Here is a 24469-nt window from a genome sequence, read left to right as displayed (position 1 = left end):
TGAGTTTTATTTAGACATAAAAGAAACAAGAATCATTTGTAATTAAATTCAGGTTTAAAATTATGTGTATGATTTACCTGCTTTTAAAAAACATTAATAGGAAACCTCAAACACATACAAACATAGAGAGAATAGTATAATGAATCCCCATGCCATCATAACCCAGCTTCAGCAATTCCAATTCATGGCCAATCTTGTTTCATCTACTCCCTTAACCCACTTCCTTCCCCTTGTCCCAGACTACTCTGAAGAAAATTCAAGACATCATACCACTTCACTATAAATATATAACTTTTAATAATGGTTCTCAGATTAAATCTCATCCTGGCAATAAAAAGAAAAATACTGATATGGACTAATTCAAGAGAGGTGTTTACCTATGTTTTCCTTCTTAAAACTTTTGCCAGGAGCAGAGAAGAGGAGTTGCAAAGTGGTAAAACGACAACATATTCTCAAGGAGAATACAGAGATGAGTTCTAAATTAATATAGATCTATTTTTTTCTAAAAAAGACTATTGATGAGCTTTAAAAAAATACTATTTAAAACAGGCAAGATAATCTATAACCCCAATATTCCTTTTCTTCTATTTATTCAAATTCACAGTTAACTGTCAGAACCAGCATCACTATAGCCCAGTCCTGCAGAATAGAAAATGCTGTTCAACAGTTCATGCACTTAAGATTTTCTGAACCCTAAACAGAGGTTGCTTCTTAATGTCTATGGTTGGTTTCTACGTATGCTTCATTTAAGAAGTATACAAGAGAGATGGTTTTCAAACTTTTTTCCACTTACATACTGAAGTTATTCAGGGGAACTAATTCAAAGCAAGGCAAGAGAAATGTTCGAGAGAGAGTGGAAAAAGTCTTTTGATCTTGAAAGTTGGATCAGCCAAGAGAACAATTTAGCTATATCCCATTAACTGCAGGGAATTTAAAAAAAGGCGGAGAGAAAACATATCTTCTGTGTCTGCCTTAAGTGGTTTAAATACCTCAAAAATCAAACTCAAATTTAATTAGAAATAGAATGACACATTTAACAAATGCTCATTGAAGTTCCTCTTGTAATTTCTTCCTTCCTCTGCAAAAAAGTATGGGGGAAGAATGAGTTTCAATTTCATTTGTACATAAAATTCCAAATTTCATATTTATGCTTCTGGAGAAAGCACCATTTTAAAATATCACTGTAACTGATGCAAGCACTAAAATTTTTTGGTAAATTCTTCAAACTGTGTAACATTAAAAAAATTTTAACACTGCTCACTTTAAAAAAAAACTATTTATTATAATTCATAGATTTAGGAAATTTTCAAACATATCAAAGTACTATGAAAATATGTACCACCTCATAATGTTACAATAGCAAGAAGTAACAAGTAAATAAGGCAGGTTCAAGACAGAAATGGGAAGTAGAAAATAACCTGGACATCCCTAGACTCCCATGATGTACCCTTTTTCTCGCTCTGTCACTTACCCACTCTGCAGGCACTCTTGCTCAGAAACTCAAGATCCTTGTGCTCCCCCTTTTAAAATGTGCTCTCAGGAAAACAGAATGTGAAGTTATGCACTGAGGTAAACATGACAATAACTTCGAGTGTTACTCTTATGGGGTTATTTGCATCTTAACCTTAAGCTTCAAGAGATAACAAGAGTGGAATTTTTAGCACTGGCTAGCAGGTAGGAGTGATTTCATCAGTGCCTTTGAAAGCTCACATTAAAGTCACGTTCAACCTGTGGATAAGGTCATCACCAAAGACATACAAATACACGTAAAGTAAACCTACCAATCAGAGTTAAATCAGTACGATTTTAATTTTATAATTCAATTCTTTTCAGCAGGGATACTTTCAACAATAAAACTATCCCCAAACTGGAAATTATATTGATATATCTCTTATAAATAACACAGGACACCCCTGTGTTTTATCAGCAAAAGTCACTCAAGGAAAGAATACAAAGTGTGAGGCAAGACCAATGCTTTGAAGCCTAAAAGATTCTGCAATAAACTGAAAAGAGGCTATACCAGAAGAGAGGTTTAAAAAGCTAGCCTTTTCATTCATAACTGATATTTTCTGAAAATCTATTAAAAGTCCACTTTCAGTAACTGAAAAAATACAAACTGGGTGCTTCCTATAAGTGTACCTGGTTGATTCTCTGAATATATTTCATTAAGAAGCACTATAAAGAATGATAAAGTATGAGAGGGAAATCACATATAGCACAGTTTATAAACAATCAGAAGTTATGAAACTCCCTCAATCTTAATTTTAAAAATCTGAAGTCACTCAAGCAAATCACTTTCTGAAATTAAACCACTGTTATTCTATCTTCTCTGAAGATAGAGAATTTTGCTAACGTGCTTTTATCATAATGTTAGCATTTCCATCTTCATGCATAAAACATTGGAAAAAAAAACACTGAACTATAACAAAGCTAAACTAGTAATTGCTTTTAATTGTTACTAACAACCTAGCATGGAGTCAAATCAAGTAAAATGGATAGACAGGTTTGCATATTGTGGCAAACACCATGGACTGGGTACACTCAAAAGCCATTCATATCTCCCTTCTCTCTTGCCTTTCTCTCCTGTAGAGACTAGAAAGAAAAAAGTACTTGATTTCAAATACCTGCAGTTAGGAATAGCTATGCAACATGGTTCTGGCCAGGGAGGGCTGTCCTTTCCAAATAAAAAGGTAAAGACTTGCTAGAAGAAAGCCCCTTTGCCTCTTTCTCCCTTTTCCTCCCTGAATATGGAAGAAAGGACCAGAGATATTATAGTCCCCTTAACCACAAGACAATAAAAATGAACACAAAGGTCTACCTGGCAGACCACAGAAGTGAAAGGAGTCAGGGTCCCTGAGCCACCTTATCAGGGCTGGACTGCCCACCTCTGGACTTCTAATTGCATAAAATACATACAAGTTATCAGATTAAGCTACGACTATAGTAGGGTTTTCTACTACTGCAGGTGAATGTACTTGTAGTGGATATGAATACAAAATTCTGAGTAAAAATCAAATTAAGAGTTACAAAGAAAATCCTCACCAATCCCTCAAATATTCAAAAAAGAACCTCAATGATAAGCTTGTATTTTGTCTTCTTTACGTGAAGAAGACAAAACACTGCACAACCAATACAAAAAAGAAGGGGAGGGGGGAGATGATGTTTGATGGTAATGAAACTAGATTCCAATGCCAAACAAAAATGAGATAAGGCTGGAGGAGAAGGGCATGAGTATAATACCAAACAATTATGGTCTAATATTTCCTGTTTGTCAATTTCAACTGTCAGCAAGGAAAATAGAGTTCATTTCTTCAGCAGAGGAATTCCAATAGTTTTTAAGTCTGAACCTTCAAACTTGGGAAGCTTTCCTCCAGGTTACCAGCAAGGGTCTTATCAACTTCATGTAGGATTTTGAGGAAGTCTTCTACCTGTCAGTCAAACAAAAGAACCAAATAAACCTAAGTAGAGGAAAAGATGTTTTAAGATACTGCCTATTGTCTGTAAAAATGTTCTACCTATGTTTTCTAAACAGTCCAATGTAAAAGAAATGTTGACAGCTTGTCAGATGATAATAATAGTACTTCCTGGATGGTCCTCTGAAACCTCAAGGAAATGACTAGCCCTTTCCATTTCGTTTTCTTTTAAACTAGTGTTTATTCTCCTACTGATTCCCCTTGAGGGTCCATTACCCGGGTTGTATTATCATTCTCCTTGCTGACCCATCCCCTCACTCCCATTCATTTTCCTAAAAAAAGTTATTCTGAAATTGCCTCTAATGGTAGCAAATGCAATGTATTGAAGGACCATAAAAACCTACTGACTGTACCTACTTAAGAATCTTATTTTTGGTTAATATATATGTTATAACAGAAAGGGGTACTATAAATTCAGTGTTGATTCCTTTCTCTTAAAATTTAAACTGTTACTCAGGCTACTGCCATAAATTATCCAACAGTCATCTATCTGACAAAGGCATCAAGTCATGCGCATTATATGCACTATCTTTTATGACAAAGGCCTCAAAGATCAAGTGCTTACGTAAAACATTTTACTCAGTAATCCCCTGAAACTCAGCCACCTATACACTTACTCATACTCACCACAGGGTTATAGAGAGGAAGAAGGTTTTCAAATGCACAGGAACACTTCTGTTTGCTTAATTGGCCCTCCTTTAGTCCCTGAGCTACAGTCTCCTAAGACAAACAAACAAAATGGTCTGATGTCAAAAAAGGAAAATTTCTAAAGCTATATCTGGTGAGTAAATACAAACCAGTATTTACAATTCCCTACTGATGCTACATGCGTTTCAAATGTCCCAAACTAAACCCACCATCATACCTCCTTGTGTAACCCCAACATGTGCCCCACTGCAGCCCTTATTTTAGTGAAGGCACCACCAGCCACCCAGCCTGTTGCACAAACCAAAAATGTGGGGTACAGCCAAGACTTCTTCCTCCTCTGCTGCTAGCCACTCCCCCTACATGTTTAATTCTACTCTACTAAATCTCTCTCATCCCACTCCTCCTCTCCGTCCACTCTTCCACTGTGTAAGCTTTCATTATTTTTCAGATTATTCTTGAAGATTAGCAGCCACAAGAGCCTGTTGGTTGGTCTCCTGACTTCTAGCCTCAACTCGCTCTAATCTTCTCTCTCCATTGCTTTGGGAGTAATCTTTCTAAACAGATCACATCACTTGATGCTTAAAAAAAATCTCTAGTAGCTCCTCAGTTTCCTCAAGATTAAGGCCAAATTCCATTAAGTGGCATATCAGAATTTTCAAGACATATCTCTGGTTTATTCTCAGCCCTCTTTCCACCTATATTCCTACCACATAAATATTAAGAAACATCTACATCCCTCCCTCCAAAACAACAAAAGCAACAACAAGCAATGGGAAAAATACTTGCAACGAATATGCAAAAGATATAGATATAGAATTACCCAAGGAATTCATATAAACAATCAAAATGGGTAAGTTTATAAAGCAGGAAACACAAATAATACACAAATATATGGAAAGATATTCAATCTCACTAATAATAAAAATACAAATCAAAATAAGGTACAATTTGGGGCTTCCCTGGTGGCACAGTGGCTAAGAATCCACCTGCCAATGCAGGGGACACGGATTCGAGCCCTGGTCCAGAAGATCCCACATGCTGTGAAGCAACTAAGCCCGTGTGCCACAACTACTAAACCTGCACTCTAGAACCAGTGGGCAACTACTGAGCCCGCATGCCACAACTACTGAAGCCCACACACCTAGAGCCCGTGCTCCTCAACAAGAAAAGCCACCACAATGAGAAGCCCACGCACCTCAACGAAGAGTAGCCCCCACTTGCTGAAGCTAGAGAAAGCCCACACGCAGCAACGAAGACCCAACACAGCCAAAAATAAATAAATTAAATAAATAAAACATTAAAAAATTAAATTTAATTTAAAAAAACAAAAGGCACAATTTATCACCTGTTGAATTTTACTTGATATAAAAATTATAATACACAATAATAAGGATCAAGTAAAACCAACATTTTCACATGTCAAAAGCATTTTGGCAATATGTAGCCATTTATGCCTCAGTCTGCTTCACATTTATCATGTCGAAACCAACAATCTAACTTCTGAAAACCTCTGCTAAGGTAATAATCCCAACAAGATAATTCACCAAAAATATAAATCACCAGAATAACTGAAGCTTGTTTTAAGGAATATTCTTCTTTAAAAAGTCAATGGGGGCTTCCCTGGTGGCGCAGTGGTTGAGAGTCTGCCTGCCGATGCAGGGGACACAGGTTCGTGCCCCGGTCCGGGAAGATCCCACATGCCGCGGAGTGGCTAGGCCCGTGAGCCATGGCCGCTGGGCCTGCGCGTCCGGAGCCTGTGCTCCGCAATGGGAGAGGCCACAACAGTGAGAGGCCACAACAGTGAGAGGCCCGTGTACCGCAAAAAAAAAAAAAAAGTCAATGAATATGAACATATTCTTCATAGTTATATTCATAAATATATTTTTCCTAAAATATATGGATAGAAAGAACATGCTCAAACAAAGAATATGTTAATAATCCTGCACATATTCAGGAAGAATACTCCTTATAACAATTTTACAGTAAATTTTGAAAATTGATTTTTTGGCAAATTGGGTATTAAACAAACTGGCTCTCAGTGAAAAATCTTTCAGTGTATTGATCAGGAGTCAGGAAAAGTGCTTGTAATGTTATGTGAAAAAAGCAGCCTCCAAAAATTGTATATACTGGTGATAAGTATGTGAAAAACACATAAATAAATATACCAAACTACATCAGCTGTTAGTTTAAGAGTATAAACTTATGATAAGTTTTTTCTTTCTCTATTTTCCCAAATTGTAAAATTAAAAAATAAAAACACTAATAATAAAATTTGGAGCAGTAAGCAATCCATACTTTCTTTCACTGAAAAAAGCATTAATACTTCTTTCCTACCTTTGTTAAAACTTGGAAAATATTAGAAAGAAATTCACATGAAATATCCTTCAAGATTTTCAAGTGGAAGTCATCCTGGGTTAAATCAGACTTTTTAGTTTCTTCTGTGTTAGACTCTGCTGAGTTTTCTGGTTTCTTTTGACAATGTTTCATATTTTGTAAGACACGAATCAGGCTGTCAATTAGAGGAAGATCTACTGTACAAACAAATCAAGAGGCATGGCATTAGCCAGTTAAATTTGGTTACCATTCATTCATTCATTCCTGCACATGTACTGAACACCTATTATTGCTAGACACTGTATTTTAGGTACTGCAGATATGGTGGTAAACAAGATCATCAAGGCCTCAGACTTCAAGAGGCTTACATTTTTATACTCTCAAATAAGCAAATAAATAACACAGATTGAAGAAGAAACCCAAAATGATGAAAAAGAATAGATATCTGAAAATAAATTCTGGAACAGCCCCTCATCCCCCAAGACTTAAATTTGAAAGTACCAGGGAACATTGATAAGGAATAGTCAACATTGAGATATATGTTTTATCAGATATTAAGGATTAAAAAAATGGGGGAGGGGCAGTTATAATTATATTTTGAGCCAGTTATAAAGGTAATCACTAGACCCAAAATACCCCTTACTAAATGCCAGAAATACAAAAACAAAGCAAATAAATTATATATTGAAGTATTTCAATATAAATATACATAATGAAAAATGTAATACGACAGCATTCAGATCAAACATAACTATAACTACATTTAAATGAGTTTAACTCATCTATTAAAAAGAAATCAAAACACCTAAAACAAAGTATTTAGAAAGGTTGAAAAGAGTAAGATAGACAAAGGTATTAGGGGCAAATGCAAACAAAAGGAAAACAGGGCATGTGACCTTTGTATCTGATATAAAAAGGATTTAAGCCAAAAAAAAAGCATTATGGGCAATCTACAATGAATGTCTATATACCAAATAACATGCCATCAACATTCATTAAGAACTACAAATGATAAAAAGAAAAGGACAAAATACTGGCAGTAAAAAATATTAATTTTCCTCTTTCCACATCAAATCAAATCGATAGAAATAACTAAGGTTATGGAAGAAGTAATCAGCATAACAACTGACAACTCCAACATTTAGTCTAGCTCAGGCCCCTCTCCTCAGCTCCAGACTCAAGACTAAGCTCAACAGCTCCAGCTGAACACGAAGTAGACATCTCAAACTTATCATGTTTAAAACCAGTCTTTCCTATCTTAGTAAATGGCAACTCTTCCGGACAAAAATGCCAGACATAGCTTGACTTTTCTTACCCTCCTCATCCTATCAGTCAGCAAATCCTGTTGGCACTACTTAAAAGTGATAAGAATCTGATTATTTTTCCCCACCACGGCCCCTGTTACCACCTTAATCCAAGTTATACCATCTCTTGCCTCAAGGTCACAGCAGCCTCCTAACTAGCCTCCCTTTTGTACCCTTGCCCTCCCCCTGCATTTCTCTTCAACACGTCTGCCAAAGAGAGCCTATTAAAGTTGGCTCCTGTCTGTCCATCCTCTGCTTAAAACCCTCCACAGCTCCCTAACTCATTGCAAGTAAAAGGCAAAACCAGGCCCTCTACACTCTAGCCCCTGTTGCCTCTCGGGCCCCAGGTTCCATTCCTCTTACCCAGGCTGAAACCGCCCAGCCATACAGGGCTTCACTGCTCTTCCTCAAATATACCAAGCACACTTCTAATTCAGGGCTTTTACACTCTTCGTTCTCTCTGTCTGGAATGCTTTTCTCCCCAAGTATTCACATGACTCACTCCATTACTTCCCTCAGGTTTGTACTCAATGTCACCTTCTCAGTGAGGTAACTTATCCATAAATGCAGAAAAGACACTTGAAAATAGTCATTTTTTTTAATTAAAAAACTCTTTATAAAATAGAAACAGATTAATATCTCCTCAAATGGTACAACATAAATAGCTTAAGCCCCAAATAGTATCATGATTAATGATGAACCTCTAGAATCATGGCCAATAAAGTCAGGAAAAAGGCAAGGATCACCATTATTACTTAACCCCAGAGGTCCAAGGCAACCCATTAAATAAAAGAAAGAAGAGGTAGAAAAGTGATAAGACATATCTAAGTTAAACCCAAAGTAGTATTAGATAAAGTCCAAAATTACCACTGGAACAACCACTAAAAACAGTAAGAGAATTCAGTAAGGTTACTAGACACAACATTAATATAATATACAGAAACCAACAGTCTTCATATATTCCAACAAGAATAATCAACGGAAAAAAAGATACCATAGACAACAGCAATCCATAAGATAAAATATCTAGCAATAAACGTAACAAGAAATATGCAAGACCTGTATGAAGAAAATCATAAAACACTGCTGAGAGACATAAAATAAGACTTGAACAAATGGAAAAGCACATGTTCTTGGATACTCTATAAATTTAACATGACCTCAATTTAAAAAATCAGGAAGATTATTTTGGTTTTGTTTTTGGAACTTGTCAATCTAATTCAGTGTTAAAAAAAATAACAGTCAAAAACATTCTGCAAAAGTAGAATGCAGGAGTACTAGCCCTACTAGGTATCAAAATATAAAGCTTTAATAATTAAAACACTGTGGCTACTGATACATGAATAGAGCGATGGAACTGAATAAAATATATAGGGAAATATAAAACACAGTAATGCTGAAATTTCAAATCTGTGTCGGTAAACTGGTTTACTTACTCAATAACGTTGAGACAGCTGGGTATCTGGAAAAAACTTGAAACCATACCTCACATGTAACACCAGAATAAATTCTAGATGGTTCATGGATTTAATTGTATTAGTCATAAAAATCATTCTGTGAAAGACCATTTGGTTTACATAGGAAAATATTCATTTATATTTCTAAATGAAAAAAGTTGCCGAAAAAACAGGCAAAAAATACATATGGATGTGAGTGTATAGTAGTTATCTCTGAATGATCAGATTATAAGCACTAGGCTTCCTTTTATAAATTTTATAATTTTTTTTGTACTGGGCATGTGGTGTTTTGTATTCAAGGGGCTAAAAGCACTAAAAAAATGGGAGAAAGAAAGAAAATGAACAGCAAACACATCTGATAGACTAGAATTTAATATAGTGAACTAAAATTATACTTGCCTTTTCCTATCTTTAGATACTCCTGTTCAGCCTGTGAGGCATAGATGGTGGACAACACTGAAAAAGCAGAGGCTAACACTGTTTTCTGTTCTTGAAGTATGATGGGTGGATCATCAGACTGGCAGAATTCATGGCACACCAGGTCAAAAAGTAAATTCCAAGTGTCTTTTCCAGTATCAGGACACTGTACTTAATAAAAATGATGAAGGAAGTAGTAATTCAAAAACAGAAAACAATTAAATGAGTAACTATCATGCGTCCCCATATAACATCTTACCAATTGCTTGAATTCCATCATCCACTGTAGTCAGCAGCTGTAAGATATGCATGTAAACATCAAGCCCTTCTGGATTTTCAGAACTAAATACAAAAAGCAAAAACTCAATCAACTTTACTGTCTGTGGGACTGTAATCAATCACTTACTCAACAAATATTTATCACTCTGTACTAGGCACTGCCCTATATGCTAATGATAAAACAGGGAACAGAACAAAGTCTCTGTTCACCAGAGCTTACATTCTGATGGGGAAATCAGTCAAAAAACAAATATTATGGAGGACAATCAACACACACAGGACAAGAAGTAAAAATTCTTTTTGGCCCTGTCCCATGAAAGCAACCATGCAGAAACCTATCAAGTGATACTTCACCATTCTGGTTTACTTGAATAATCAGGACAAAAAATGACTGAGACTTTTATAGAATGAATGTAAGGCCCACTGCACCAAGCACTGACAATAATGATGTTCTTAAAACTTCACAGGATCATCTTAGCTCCCGAGTTGAGAATACTAAAACCAGGTAAGTATAATTTTTGTGATCAACAGTTTGGATTCCTAGAAACTCACAATCTTAGTTTTTCAACCACATAATTAAGTGAAAAAGATAGTGAACAATTAAAAGATGGTTCAGCAAATATTTAAGTGCCTATAGTTTGCAGGCACTATGTTCGGGGCTGGGAAAACAGAGATGTATAGAACGTTGTCCTTACCTTCATGAAATTTACTGTCTAAAATGAAAGACAATAATTAAAGTGGTAATAACAATAAAGTAATATGAATGTAACACTAGCAGAAGTCCAAGGTGCTAGAGTACCACACAGCAAGTGGATTTAATTTAGTTTGGAGAATCAGGGAATGTATCATAAGAGAAATGGTTATGCAGAAACCCAAAGGGGCAAAGAAATGCTGGAGGCAGAGACAACATGGTGTGCAATGGCTTGGTGTCGAGAGTGCTTGGTTCAGTTGAAGAAATGAAGGAAATTTCATACAGTTGAAAGAGAAGACAAGGAATAAGGATGGAGAAGCACAGTATAGGGCCTTATAAGCCATAAAAATCTGGACCTCATCCTAAGGAAGGCAACTGAAGGGTTTGAAGCATGAAAGTGAGATGACCAGCGTATGTTCTGGAAAAACAGCTCTACAGTCTAGGCTGGGAAGGAGCTAGTCTTGAGGCTGGGAATTCAGAGAATGTTGTAGCCGTCCAGGTAAGAGACAGTGGCCTGGTGGTGGCACAGATGGAGTCCCAGAAAAAGTCAGGAAGAAGGATTGGAGGTTGACTGGCCATGGGAAAAGACTGGGATGGGGAAGTATCGGTAATGGCTTCCACGTTTCTCCCACATTATCCAAATGGAATAATGATTACATCATTTACTGAGATTGAGAATATGGAAGAAGCAGGTTTGGGGGAAAGATGATGAGTTTAATGCTCACTTGGATAAAGGACATAAAATTAAAAGGTTTTAATGTGAGTTATAGGGAATTCTCTGGTGGTCCAGTGGTTAGGACTCCATGCTTCCACTGCTGAGGGCCCAGGTTCAATCCGTGGTTGGGGAACTAAGATCCCACAAGCCATGCACCACAGCCAAAAATAAAAAAAAAAAAAAATGTGGATTATAAAGCACTAAGAATGCACAGTTGACCAATAAGCAGATCAGTTCATAAATTAATGTTCTAGTGACTAGCAATAAACAGTTTCAATGACCTACAACACCTAGTAATCACTCTTGGGAAGACATCAGAGCCCAAAAGCCAGTCACTTATCTAAGACTGGCACATACACACAAGGAACAGGAAGACAAGTGATGTCTGACATTAACTGAAGAAGTTGTCACATGACCAGTAGAAAATAAAGCACAAAGAAAATCTTTTCCATTTGATATAAATTATACAAAACTGCAGAAGATTTTAAAACAGTAACCATAATTAATGCTGAGCAATAGCCTACTGCTAAGTAATATTAGAACAAGTACTTTGCAACCATTATGATTCTTGCAAAGAGCAAGTATATTGTTACCAATATCAGTAGTGAATCAAACCTGACACAGATCAGCTATGTGCTACTCATCCTATTGAAAGAAAACTAAAAAGACATATCTAAAGATACTTCTAGCAACTGGATTTTCCCAGAACATTTTTGCACAAAAGAGCTCACCTACCGTACTTGTTTGGCAGCTTCAAGTACACAGGGCACAATTTGAAACACTGGCTGTTGTTCAGAATCTTCCTGGGGTTGGTCCAGAGGCTGAACAGCCCCATTTCTAATCCATTCCAACATTAGCTTCTCATCCAAATCAAAGAGCTTGTCCACAACCTCCCCGACCTTCACCAGCAAGTCAACTGCAGAGAATAAAAGAGATACTGAAATAAGAAACAAAATTTTTAAAGTAGTAAGTCTAATCAAAATTCTTAAAACTATTCCAAGAAAGCCAAATCTTGCCAAAGCATTACTTATTCCAAGGGCAATTTGTTTACCTTCTTTTGTTTAAATTTGCTTGGCTTCCATCATTTTTAAGTGGGGGATTTATCAGTATCCTGAGAGTTTAAGAAACTTCATATCTTGAATTGAAATACTTTCTCACCTAACACATCATCTTTAATTGACCTCCAGAAATAGTTACCTGGATTCCTAACAATTACATATAATTAAAAATATATTTTTTTCTACATTACATGGTGACTTACCATTTGTTGAACTTGACATGATGAAGCAAATGCTATCATAAATAGCTGGATGTTCTCGGATTCTTTCAACCCAGACAATGGCCACTTCTGTCTGGGAAAGGCAAGTAAGCAACAACCTACGTGATAAATGTGAGCTTAGTATCTATCTTTCAAAAACAGTAAAGGAAATTCAAGAGTGAAAGAGCAACTTTATTTTCCTAGTTTCCCTTTGGTGTAAGTACATAGAATCCATAAAAAGAAGAAAGCATACCTGCTTGTTTCCAGCAGAGTAGGAGGGTCTGAATCACACAAACAGTACAATAATACCTGGCTACAAAAACAAAACAGTTAACCCAATATGCCTCACTTCTCTCATTTCAAATATCAAAGCCATAAAATCTGGACCTCATCCTTAACTTTTATTTTATCCTTAACTTTTATTTATAAAAACTTAACCACAATAGGTTAAGAAAACTCTTCTAGGTGGTTATTTTCAACAAGGGCTATAGGGTTTAACACAGGATTCAAGTACCTGGGGCTACAAAATAGAGGTTATTACCTCTTCTAGGTGTGGAAGGACTTTAAGATCCTAGTTTAAAGTATTTATTCTTTTGAGATTCTGATTAAGAGCCATAAACCCTCTGCCTAGAAAATGAATATACTCATAAAATGTAGCATATAAATTCCAGGGTGTTCTCAGACCTCTTAAACTAACCACCAGGGTTTCCACCATTAAAAATCCTCTGCCCAAAACTTCCTACATGTAGAAGAGAACTGGCCTCCAAGCAGAAGTATGAGAGCGTTTGAATCACAGGGGCCGCGCTGTATCCTCTAGTCTGTTGGCAAGTCCCCCAACAGCACCATCTAAGTCAGAACTGACTTGCTTACCAATGTCAAGGTGACACTGGTCAACAAGTCTAGTTTTTCCAGTCTCTAGCTCTGAGCCTTTGGATTCCCTGAGCCTAAACTTTTTTGGACTCTGGTCAGGTGCCTCCATCTCCAAGCTCTGCCCCACTGGTTCTTACCCCATGTGGCTTACCACCTGCTGACGATTCAGGCCCCTTTGCAACCAATACAGAAAACAGGCCTAAATCCTGAATCCTGTCCATAAATAGTGCGCAAGTCCCCAGCCATCATCAACAGACAACGAAGTTCCTGGAGACTGCTCATCAAGAGAAAGGAAGTACTACATTTCATAATGTTTCCCTATCTGTCCTATGTATTAGGATTTCCTTAGGGATATGAAATATGAACCTATTTTTTAAAAACATAATTATTATGTAATAAAACTTACCCAAGATTTTTATCACTGCTGATGGACACACATATCTCCTGGAAACAGGCCATATTACCTAAAATTCCCACACAGATTTCCTGCCAAATCAAATTTCACAGGTCACAGTCGCTCTGAGGTAAAAGACACATATACAAAAATAACAACTTGGGAAAAAAAAAAAACTTTCACTGAGCCAAGTTTGGGGAGAGAAAAGAAGGAGAGGCAGCACACAGAAATATATTGCCTGCACCCTAATTTGACAAGTTTCCAGTAGTATTTGAGAGGAGATGAAAGACATAAGAAAAAGATCCAAGGCAGGCAGGAGTTATGGAAGAAGAAATCTTACGGATGAACTGAGTCATAAATGATTGGTAGGATTTAGGTATACAAACAAGAAGACAGACATTCAAACACAGGGGTAAGTATCAGCAAAGGAAGGAAGGGACTAATGTAGAGTGGACAAAGGCTAATACAGAAAGCTGCCTGTATCAATACACAGTTATTAGTAGCACACAGTGGAAGGAGAGCATGAGGTAAATACAGCAGATAATAAGGATCAGGATTAAGGGCCCTAAAAGCCTACTTAATTTAGTAGGTTATTTGGAGACATGAAGGTCCTCAAGGAAGGGGTCAACATACTGCAATGTTATTTTAGGTAGATTATTCTGGAAGGAAAATGATAGTGAAAAAACTTTAAAAGAAGTTCATAACCTCAGTAGTAACAGCTAAGGTTTATTTAGCACTTACTACACCCAGGCACTACCCTAAGCACTTTCCATGTAACATTTCATACAATAATTTATGAGGTATGTACAATTATTATCCCCATTTTTCAGATGAGGAAACCAAATCACAGAGAGGTTAAACAACTTGCTGAAGATCTCCAACTAGGAAATAACACAGCTCCAGAGCCTGAGCATTTCACTGTAGCATACTGCATCTCTGAAATCAAGTGAAGGAAGATGAGGGTGGTGATGGCAGGCATGGAAAGGAATGAAGCTGAGAAAGACTCAAGGTGAAAGAAGAATAATTTGATGGGAGTAAAGGGAGAAAGCAGTTGAACATAACTCCTAGGTTACAAGTTGTTTCTCCAGTAGGAGAGATTGGTTCCATTGACAAAAAAATTAGAAAAGAAAGCATAGGAAAGAACACAATGAGTTCAGTTAGGATAGTGTTTCCAAACTTGCTCGAACACAAAAATCACTCAGGGAGTGTGTTAAAAATACCAATTTCTAAGTCCCATCTCAGAGCTACTGAATCAGAATCTCCAGGGTACGGTCCAGGAAGTTGTTTACCAAGCACATCATATGATTTATATGATTGGATAAGTGCAAGAAACAATGAGTTAGGACATATGGACTTTTGGATTGGAAAATGCAACATGCAAATAAAGAATGCCTGAAGAAAGTTAGAGATATATCACCTGAAATCAGAAGGGAGGTCGTAGCTTTGATCCCACAGGGAAAATTTACTCCCAAAGGTGTAAAGAGTGGATGAACTCACCAAGGAAGTGAATATAGAGGACAAGGGATCTGAGTCTACACCTTAAAAGGAGTCCACACTCAGCATAGGAAGGAAGTATCGATAAAACGTCAAAAAAAAAGTAACAGAGAAGTGACTGGAGAGGTTAGAGACCAGGAGAGTGAGGTGGCACCAAAGCTATAGGAGTAAAGACTGTCAATAAAATGTGGGTGGTCAAATGTTGGGAAAAGAGTAAAAGAGAATAGGACCAGAAGAGATACACATACATTTCCCCTAAAAACTAAAGAGGGAATAATTGAACTTCCAATCAAAGATCAAGTTTTTCAGTCTCAGCTACTCACTGAAATAACCTGGGGGGACTTTAAAAGCTGTCTGGAGTCCCACACTTGGAGAGACTATTTTAATAGATCTGAGAATGGCCTGACTTGGGATTTATAAAAGTTCCCTAGGGCAAAGCTTCTCAAAATTTGGGCCTTGGTGCTGGTCAAAACCTGACTAACATCACCCGCAAACTTGTTAGAACTCCTCAATCCTACCCCAAAACTACCCAATCAGAAACTCTGGGGGTGGACTCAGTAATCAGTGATTCTGGGACATACTGAGGTTGGAAAGCCCACATCCTAGGTGATTCTAACTTGTGGCCATGGCTGAGAATCGTTGTCATAGACAGGCTATGATTCACAGACATATATAATAATAGGACTAACTCCTGAAAGGAGCAACTCTTATTTTCTTAAAATTAGCTTATTTTCTTTAAGTACTAATCGTGAGTCAGTGTACCTAAGTTAGAAAACTCCAGGAGAAAATCATATAACTGTCAAATCTTTATATTAACATAACAACTCAAGGAAAAAGTGGTTCATTGGTTCATGAGGCCCCAACTCAGATGGAGCACTGTACTTAAATAAAATTTTAATTCAACATTCAATTTGTAAAAATATACTACAGAATTCTTCACTTCATAATTTCAAAAAAAGAGAGACAATACAGTAGAGTGGTTACACTGAAGTCAGGAAGGCTAGGCTCAAATCCCAGCTCAATTCTTTCCTAGTTGCATGACCCCGGACAAATTTCTTAACCTGAGACTTAGTTAGTTTACTTACAAAGTAGAGATAAATGCTTACCTCATAGAGTAGTAAAATGAAATACTAAGTAAATAGCAGTGATTCATGATTATAATTACTTAATAAACATTTGCTAATCACTCACAATATACCTAGCAGATGGCAACCTAAATGGCACTAAAGCACAGAAGACTTAATGAGAAGTACAGAATTGTTTTGGTGCATTCACTATCATCACTGGCCACTGAGAGCTTACTTATTTGGGAAGGCTTGGAAGTAAAGTACCATATTGGGGAAATAGATGTGAATATTGAGAGGGGATGGAAGGCATACAAAGGAAGGCACAGAGATGGCAACGATCATAGTAAGTTCCTGAGGTGAGGAGTAGACAGGCCATACCAAATTAGAAGACTATCTGGAGGGTATATTTTATGCTAGAAAGACGAATTGGATTCAGATTGTGGAGAGTCTTGAGAAACAGGCTGAGCTGAAGCAATAGAGGATTTTATGACTTAAAAAAAAAAAAGCAATAAACTGAGAAATGGGTGCTCCGGGCACTGTTCCCTGTTCAGCCACATATTAGTGGCATAATGATGATTAGGACTATCTAGTGTCCACAGCTGTTAAATTAAAGTATTGATCTCCCTGGTCCAGCCCAAATCTAAAATTCTATGACTGTAATAATTTTAAATAGCATATTACTTAGTACCTGGTAATGTTCAATAAACATCTGCAGACTCATTTGTAGCCATTAAGAACATTAAAGTGAGAAAAATGAAAGACTATCCAGCACTATCTGCTGTTATTGCTCCAAAGAGGCAGCTTTAGAAATGCACATACTTACTCTTAATCGAGGACATTTGGATTTGGCCAATACTCCCATAAATATGTCAGGAGCATTAAATTCTTGGAGAAACAAAGCCACATCCTGAAAATAAAAATGATTATTAACTTGGATGCTGAATATTCCTCCTTAAACACCATAGCTCAGGCAACCATAAAAAATAATAATAATTCCATATATACCTACTTTCATGCACAAGGAAAAAAACCCACAAGGTTAGGAATTGTGTCAATAGACAAAAGTAATGTTAGTGTTGTGGTATCTGGTCTCAAGGCAATGGAACAATTCCATAAACAAAGCTGAACTAATTGTGATATTCCAAAGGACTGTCCTCCTTTTACTGCCTTGTATGTATTTATCTTAATGATCTTTCTACCCACCAGGAATTCTCTTTAACTCATTCAAGCACATTTGCTGATTACCAGGTATCATGCTAGAAGATAGGTTAAGGGAAAAAAGTAAAAGTCATAATTTCTGTCTTCTAAGAGCTTAAAACTTGATAGAGAAAACAGATTAAAAACTCCTACTGGGTTATGTCCAAAACCAGAACTTTTGTTTTCAAAATCCTCAACAGAAAAAAATTCTGATCACAATGTAACTATGACAGCTTCACATCTTCCTAGAGAGTTTGCCCGGTGCACAGTGCCTAAAGGGACACATCACACAGGTGAATGAACCTGGAGTGGACATGTGGCCCAATCTCGCTAGAAATATGGGCCCCAAAACTAAATCAATTAGCTGTAGAGATTTGCATTGTAAAATATTTAGATAAAATTAAGTTTCTGGCCGTCTATTGCCTAGTATTTTCACCAAACTTGAGGTGTGTATTCGCAATACCTTAACTTAGAACACAGGCTATATGTCTCATGTGAAAAATGCCCTTCGAAGGGCTCTCCAAGAGAGAGGGAGTAATCCTTCAGAGCAGCTGAAATTGGGGTAACCTGCATGACTGTTGACTGGAAGAGATATACTGCACTTATTAAGAGATCATGGTCAGAGAGAATATTTCAAAGACATACTCCAAATTGAAAGTCAAGGCAGCAGATGCTCTCCACTCTAAGTGATCAAGCTGTCTGTCATGTGGGCAACTGTTTGTAGCATGCAGCGATTTATTTATTTAATGACAGTTAATAATTCCTGGAGTAGCAGGAATAATATCAATAATTAGGCAGCCTAATAATACCAATGCCAATAATAACAATAATGGCAATTAACATTTATTGAACAAGTATTAAATGCCAGGCCCAGTGAAGTGGTTTGCATGCTATCTGACTTAATTCTCAACAACCCTATGAAGTAATTATTATTAACCCCATTACACTGCAGTTTTAAAAGGTTAAGCAACCTGCCCAAGACTGTACAATCAGTAGGAGAACAGAGCCAGAACTTGAACCCAGATGAGTCTGATCAAGTCCACACTCTTAACCAGCACACCACAGTAACTGTCAAGTATTCATCCATTGATTACCTCTTCATAAAACATTTACTGAAAAACCTGAGTAATAAGCACTGTTTCAGGCTCTGGGGACACATAAGTGAATAAGATAGATAAAGTCTCAGTGGAGTTTTCATTCTAGAGGGATGAACAAACAATAAACATATAAACAACTAAACTACATAAATCCTAAGTGCTACAAAGAAGATAAACAAGATGGTGTGTGCTAGAAATGAAGACTGGGGGGCTATTCTAGATATATCAGAGAAAGTATCTCTGAAGAGGTGACATTAAGCTTTTAAGAGGAGGAACTTAAATCCATTAGAGGACACAGGCCCAAAACAATCACTGAATAACAGGATAAGTGTTATGTAATAGAATGAACAGGTTCCATAAGAGCACAGAAATGAGAGGAATCCTGCCTGAAGTGTCTGGGGTGGCATCACAGGGGAGTTGACATTTGAGGTGGGCCATAAAAAGTGGGAAAGATCTTGCAGGTGGAGGACATTCCATGCAGAGTGGCATGAACAGAGCATGAGTACATGAAAATGCAGGAAGCATCTGGAAGTCTCTGGTCCTGCTCAAGCACTGAGTGGCAGGCGATGTGTGAGATGTAGTCTCACTGGAGGGAATTTATGCCAGTGAATCAGTGGGCAGCTCAGTTCTATAGAGGTGCTTCAAGAGCTACCATAAGAGGACAAAGAGAAGGCCAAGAGCATGACCCTGCCTCCACGGACAATCTCATTCAAACAGCAGCTCTAGTTTACCTATCTGATATTTGAGGATTTCACATTAAGATTTCATTTGAAAAACAGATTGTTTCTTTTAAAAAATGTTTTAAAAACATAGCTTCTTAATAATTGTAGAAAAAGTAGACAGAAGATGAACAATACTCTCAACTAACTTGATCAAATTGACATTTACAGGACACTCCCGCCAGCAGCAGGAGCACACACATTCTTTTTAAGTGAACATGGAACATTTACCAAGACAGACCAAGGTCTATAAAATCAATTGTATATCTATATACTACCTATATACTATCAATGTATATCTATATACTGAAATCTTTAAAAATACTATTTACAATAGCTCCCCAAAATATGAAATACTGACAAAAGATGTGGAAGACCTAAATACTAAAAACTACATAACTTTGCTGAAGAAATTAGAGAAGACCTAAACAAATGGAGGGATAGAACTTGTTCATGGGTCAAAAGACTCATTATTGTTAATTTATCAGTTCTTTTCCTATATGATCAATAAATTGAACTCAATCTCAGTCAAAATCCTAGAAGGCTTTTTGTAGAAATTGACAAATTGATTCTAAAATTAATTTGGAAATACAAAGGACATAGGACAACCAAAACAACTTTGAAAAAGAACAGAGTTGGAGATTAACACTACCTAATTTAAGATTTATTACAAAGCTACAGTAATCAAAACAATGTGGTATTGGCAAAAAGACACAAATAGATCAATGGAACAGAATAGAGTCCAGAAATAGACTCATGTGTATAAGTATAAATAACTGATTTTTGACAAAGGTGCAAAGGGAATTCAGTGGAGAAAGAATAGTCTTTTAAACACACTAACTAAAACTGGTTATCTGTAGGCAAAAAAAAGTGAAATTCAGTTCATACCTTGCATCAAACACAAAAATTAAGTCAAAATGGATCACAGACCTATAAGTAAAACCTAAAATCATAAAACTTACAGGAAAAAAAAAAAAATTAAAAAGTGGGCAAAAGATTTAAACAGCCCCTTGCACTAAAGAAAATACACAGATTGCAAATAAGCATATGAAAATATACTCACCGTTATTAGTAATTAGGGAAATCTAAATCATAATTACAGTGAGAATCACAACACACTTATTAGAATGGCTAAAAATAAAAAGACTAACCATACCAAGTGTTGGTAAGGATGAGAAGAAATTGGAACTGGACTGTATCTCATACACCGCTGGTGGCAACGTGAAGTGTAAAAAACACTTTGGAAAATAATTTGATCTTTTCTTTATAAGTTAAACATACACCTACCATATAATCCAGCCACACTACTCTAGGTACTCACCCAAGAGAAAGGAAAACATCTATCCATACATACTTATACAAAGACATTCACAGAAGCTTTATTTGTAATAAACTGTAAACAACTCAAATATCCATCAAAGAATCAATCATGGTATACACATATAATGGAATACCATTCAGCAATAAAAAATAATAAACTATAGATATACATAACAACATGGATGAATCTAAAATACTGATGCTGAGTGAAAGAGCCAGACTCATCCGAAAAAAGAATGCAATCCCATTTATACAAAACTCTAGAAAATGCAAACTACTCTGAAGTGACAAAAAGCCCATCAGTAGTTGCCTGGAGAGGGTAGAAGCAGGGAGGGGTAAGATACTGGGATTACCCTTAAGGGGCATAAAGAAACTTTTTGGGGCTGACAGACATGCTCTCTGTCTTAATTATGGTGATGGTTTCATGCGCAAATACATACATTAAAATTTTTCTAATTGTACACTTTAAATATGTGCAGTTTTTATACTTCAATTATACCTCAAAATATATGCAGGGTTGTTGTGTCAATAATATCTCAATAAACCTGTTTTTAAAAATGGTTGAAGACAACGAGTAGCCATTGACAAATTTTAAGAGAGAATTTTAATACAAGTAAATCTGTGTTTTAGGAAAAAGATAACTTGGGTAGCAATGTGGAGGACAGAGGGAGGTGAAAGAGACTAACACAAGGATTTTAATCAGAAATCTACTGCAAAAGTCCAAGTAATGAAATGAGAGATTATGTAAGTCAACCTCTTTTTTTGCCTCTTTTCTTACCTGTAAAATAAGGATACTACCTATATAACAGGGTTACTGTGAAGAGCAGATAGAATGCTTTCAAGCTACAGAGTACGATACAAATGTTAAAATATTATTGCAATTATATACATGTAATTCCTTCTTGTCCCTTTCTTCTAGTTGAATTGTGGTACCTCAGTGGTCTCCTAACTCCTAACCTGCTCTCAAATACAGGGCCAGTGTTCTTTTTAGGTAGATAAGTATCAGAACTTTCCTGGGCTACAAGCGTTCCAGCATTCATGAGAACTATCTACATAGCCCAAATCTAATGACCCTCAGATTTTCTGCCTTCAAAGACAAAAGTTGAGCATTTACACCTCCTGGGACCTCATCCCTGTACCATAAATAGGAATGACTACAGACATTAAAGTTTTTCCCCAGAGACTTAAGGACTGAACCTAAAAAAAAAAAAAAAAAATCCATTCACTACCTCCTTACCCAACAGTCTTTTCAGTTCCATTTCCAACCCCATACCTCATCCATTGACATATCCCACACTCTGCAAATTTCATTCTCCATTTCTTCATCAAGCTCCATATGCTGTTCCTCATCATCTGAGCTGGATTTGGAGTTTTCAGGGCTAACAATCTTCAGAAACACAAAGGAAGGAGATGAATAAAGGCTGTCCACAGTACTCCTCAAGTAGTATTACCCCATAATCATTTAGAGGTCACACACACACACACATACACACACACACACACACACACACACACACACAAGGGGGAATTCCCTGGTGGTCCAGTGGTTAGGATTCTGAGTTTCCACTGCAGCAGACGGGTTCGTTCCCTGGTTGGGGAACTAAGACCCCGCATGCCACCCAGTGCCACCAAAAAAAAAAAAAGGAAATTACTACCTTGGGTACCTTGGGTAAACACTGTTGCTAGGCACTGGGTAGAAACACAAAGATAAACAAGATTTAATCCCTTACTTCCAAGTAGTTTAGGATCCAGTGGGGAAAAGACATATAAACTGATAATCACAACAGAAAAAGCTAAGTGATCCAACTGAATTGTGGACAATGAGCCGTGAGAACAAAAATGATGGACCAATGACCTACGTCTGGGAGAAGTTTTCCCAAACTTCTCTTAGGAGGTGATACTGAAGCTAAATCTTTGAGGGGTAATCGAAGTCTGTCATGTGAAGAAGGGAGAAGAGCATACAGAAGAAAGTACAAGAGTTCAGAGTTAAGAAAGGGCCTAGCATGTGTGCAGAATGGTAAGCAGTTTAGTGTGTCATGGGCAGATGAAGCTGGAAAAGTTGCAGAGTCCTGGATTCCAAGCTAAGAAATATGTATTTTTCTCCTGTAGGCAAAGGTAACTCTGAGGAGTTGCCATAGACGGCTTTTTTTTTTTTAAGATTATTCTCGCAGCTGTGTAGAAGATAGAGTGGAGAGAACAGTGACTGGAAGTAGGAAAAAAATTAGGGAAACATAAGAACGTTCATATTTACTGAGAGGCTCCTATGAGGAAAACACTATAGTAAGCACTCTGTGGCTATTATAATCTTATCTAATCTACGCAATAACTCTATATACAATAATATAAACATTATCCCACTTTATAGAAACTGAGAAAGAAATCCGTTAGGCGACTTGCCCAAAGTCACGCTGGGCAAGCCGCGCTGCTGACGACAGGGCTGTTTGACTGCAAAATCACCATTTATTCTACTACAACGGAAGTCCTCGAAACAGATCAATTAGGACCTGGGCTTTAAAAACGAGACTGGGAATGAGGAGCAAAAACCCTAGCAATGAATTTACATGGTCACGTATTTTTGGAAAAAGTAAAACATTTTAATTAGAAGCATTCCAGCTTCCCTGCCATTACACTTCCCTTTGTGTTGAGGGACACAGTGAGTGGCGCCCGACAGTTTTAGGGTCCGGGAGACGGCGAGGACGAAAAGGGTGAGGCCCAGCCGCTGGGGCCTGGGGAAGGGGTCGCGGTTGGGACGGCGGCTCCCCCGGCAGTAGGGGGCTGCCAGAGGCGGGGTGGGGGTCTGGGGGAACGTACAGGGAGCCCACGCGAGGGGCGAGTTTCCGCACCTGGATGAGCCCGCTGAGGACGCCGAAGAGCCAGTGCTTGCTGTAGACCGTACTGCCTATGCAGTCCCCCCCGGCCGCCTCCTCCTCCTCGCCCCCGTCCCGACTCCGCGGCGGCGGAGAAGGATTGCGGTCCATGACTTGGCCTCCTCCGGCGCGCGAGAGCAGCTCCGGAAGCCGCCGGAGGAGGAGAGAGGCCTCCAGGCGCCAAGAGGGCACGGCGCGGCTCCCGCCACAGCGCCCCCTGCTGCCCGGAGCCCTGCCAGCCCGAGTGCCCGAGCAATATGCCCATCAGACTGGGGAGCCCAGTTGTCTTGACTTACCCGACTCTCTACACAGGACCGCAGCGCGGTTATATTCATAACTGTTATTTGTCACCCTCACTGAACCAGATATTCCATCTCTCCAAGAGCCCTTAGTCTGATTAGAAGGGACGGGGGGTGCAGGCACGGAACAGGACAATGTCTCTAGTACAGACGTGAAGCTATCGGACCTGTGACCTCTGGGCACACTTGCCAATTTTAAAGACATCATTCTTCTCCCAGGTGTGGTCGGAATCCTGGAAAAGACGAAAGTCACCAGGAAGAACGTCAGTATTACAACTCCCTGTGTTTTCAGTTCCTGCTTCTGTTTAGTTTGATGGTACTCAACATCAGATCCAACGCTCCACCAAACCCCACAGCAAAAATTTTAGAACACCACTTTAATGAAATGAAATTTATAGATGATATAACCTACCTCAACATGTAATTCCGATAATACCAATATGATTACCTTACAGAAAGGAAAAATAAAATAAATTTTAAATAAAATATGTATTTTAATGTTTTAAATGCTCCAGCACAACTATACTAGAAGATATAACAAAGATCTCCGATTTTGGCACATACACATC

The 24469-nt window shown here is 37.7% G+C and overlaps 1 protein-coding gene across 2 annotated transcripts; it reads right to left on the bottom strand.

The window, feature by feature from the left end:
- Positions 1-1257: 1257 nt before the first annotated feature.
- SAAL1 (serum amyloid A like 1) lies at positions 1258-23792 on the bottom strand. 2 transcript variants are annotated; one of them, XM_059068861.2, is made up of 12 exons: positions 23578-23792; positions 22008-22121; positions 17225-17308; positions 13853-13932; positions 12830-12889; positions 12580-12695; positions 12054-12234; positions 9893-9975; positions 9616-9804; positions 6456-6652; positions 4101-4193; positions 1258-3428 (listed from the first exon to the last, which is right to left on the bottom strand). In XM_059068861.2, the coding sequence occupies exons 1-12, from the start codon at positions 23710-23712 to the stop codon at positions 3336-3338; spliced, it is 1425 nt and encodes a 474-aa protein (XP_058924844.1). In that variant the 5' UTR covers positions 23713-23792; the 3' UTR covers positions 1258-3335. The 2 variants fall into 2 exon arrangements, with proteins under 2 accessions (XP_058924844.1, XP_058924846.1); XM_059068863.2 differs by having other exon boundaries at positions 6456-6649; positions 23578-23776.
- Positions 23793-24469: the final 677 nt, after the last annotated feature.

The sequence above is a fragment of the Kogia breviceps genome, chromosome 7, assembly GCF_026419965.1.
Source record: "Kogia breviceps isolate mKogBre1 chromosome 7, mKogBre1 haplotype 1, whole genome shotgun sequence".
NCBI classification, from domain to species: domain Eukaryota; kingdom Metazoa; phylum Chordata; class Mammalia; order Artiodactyla; family Physeteridae; genus Kogia; species Kogia breviceps.
This window is presented reverse-complemented; position numbering and strand designations above follow the sequence as displayed.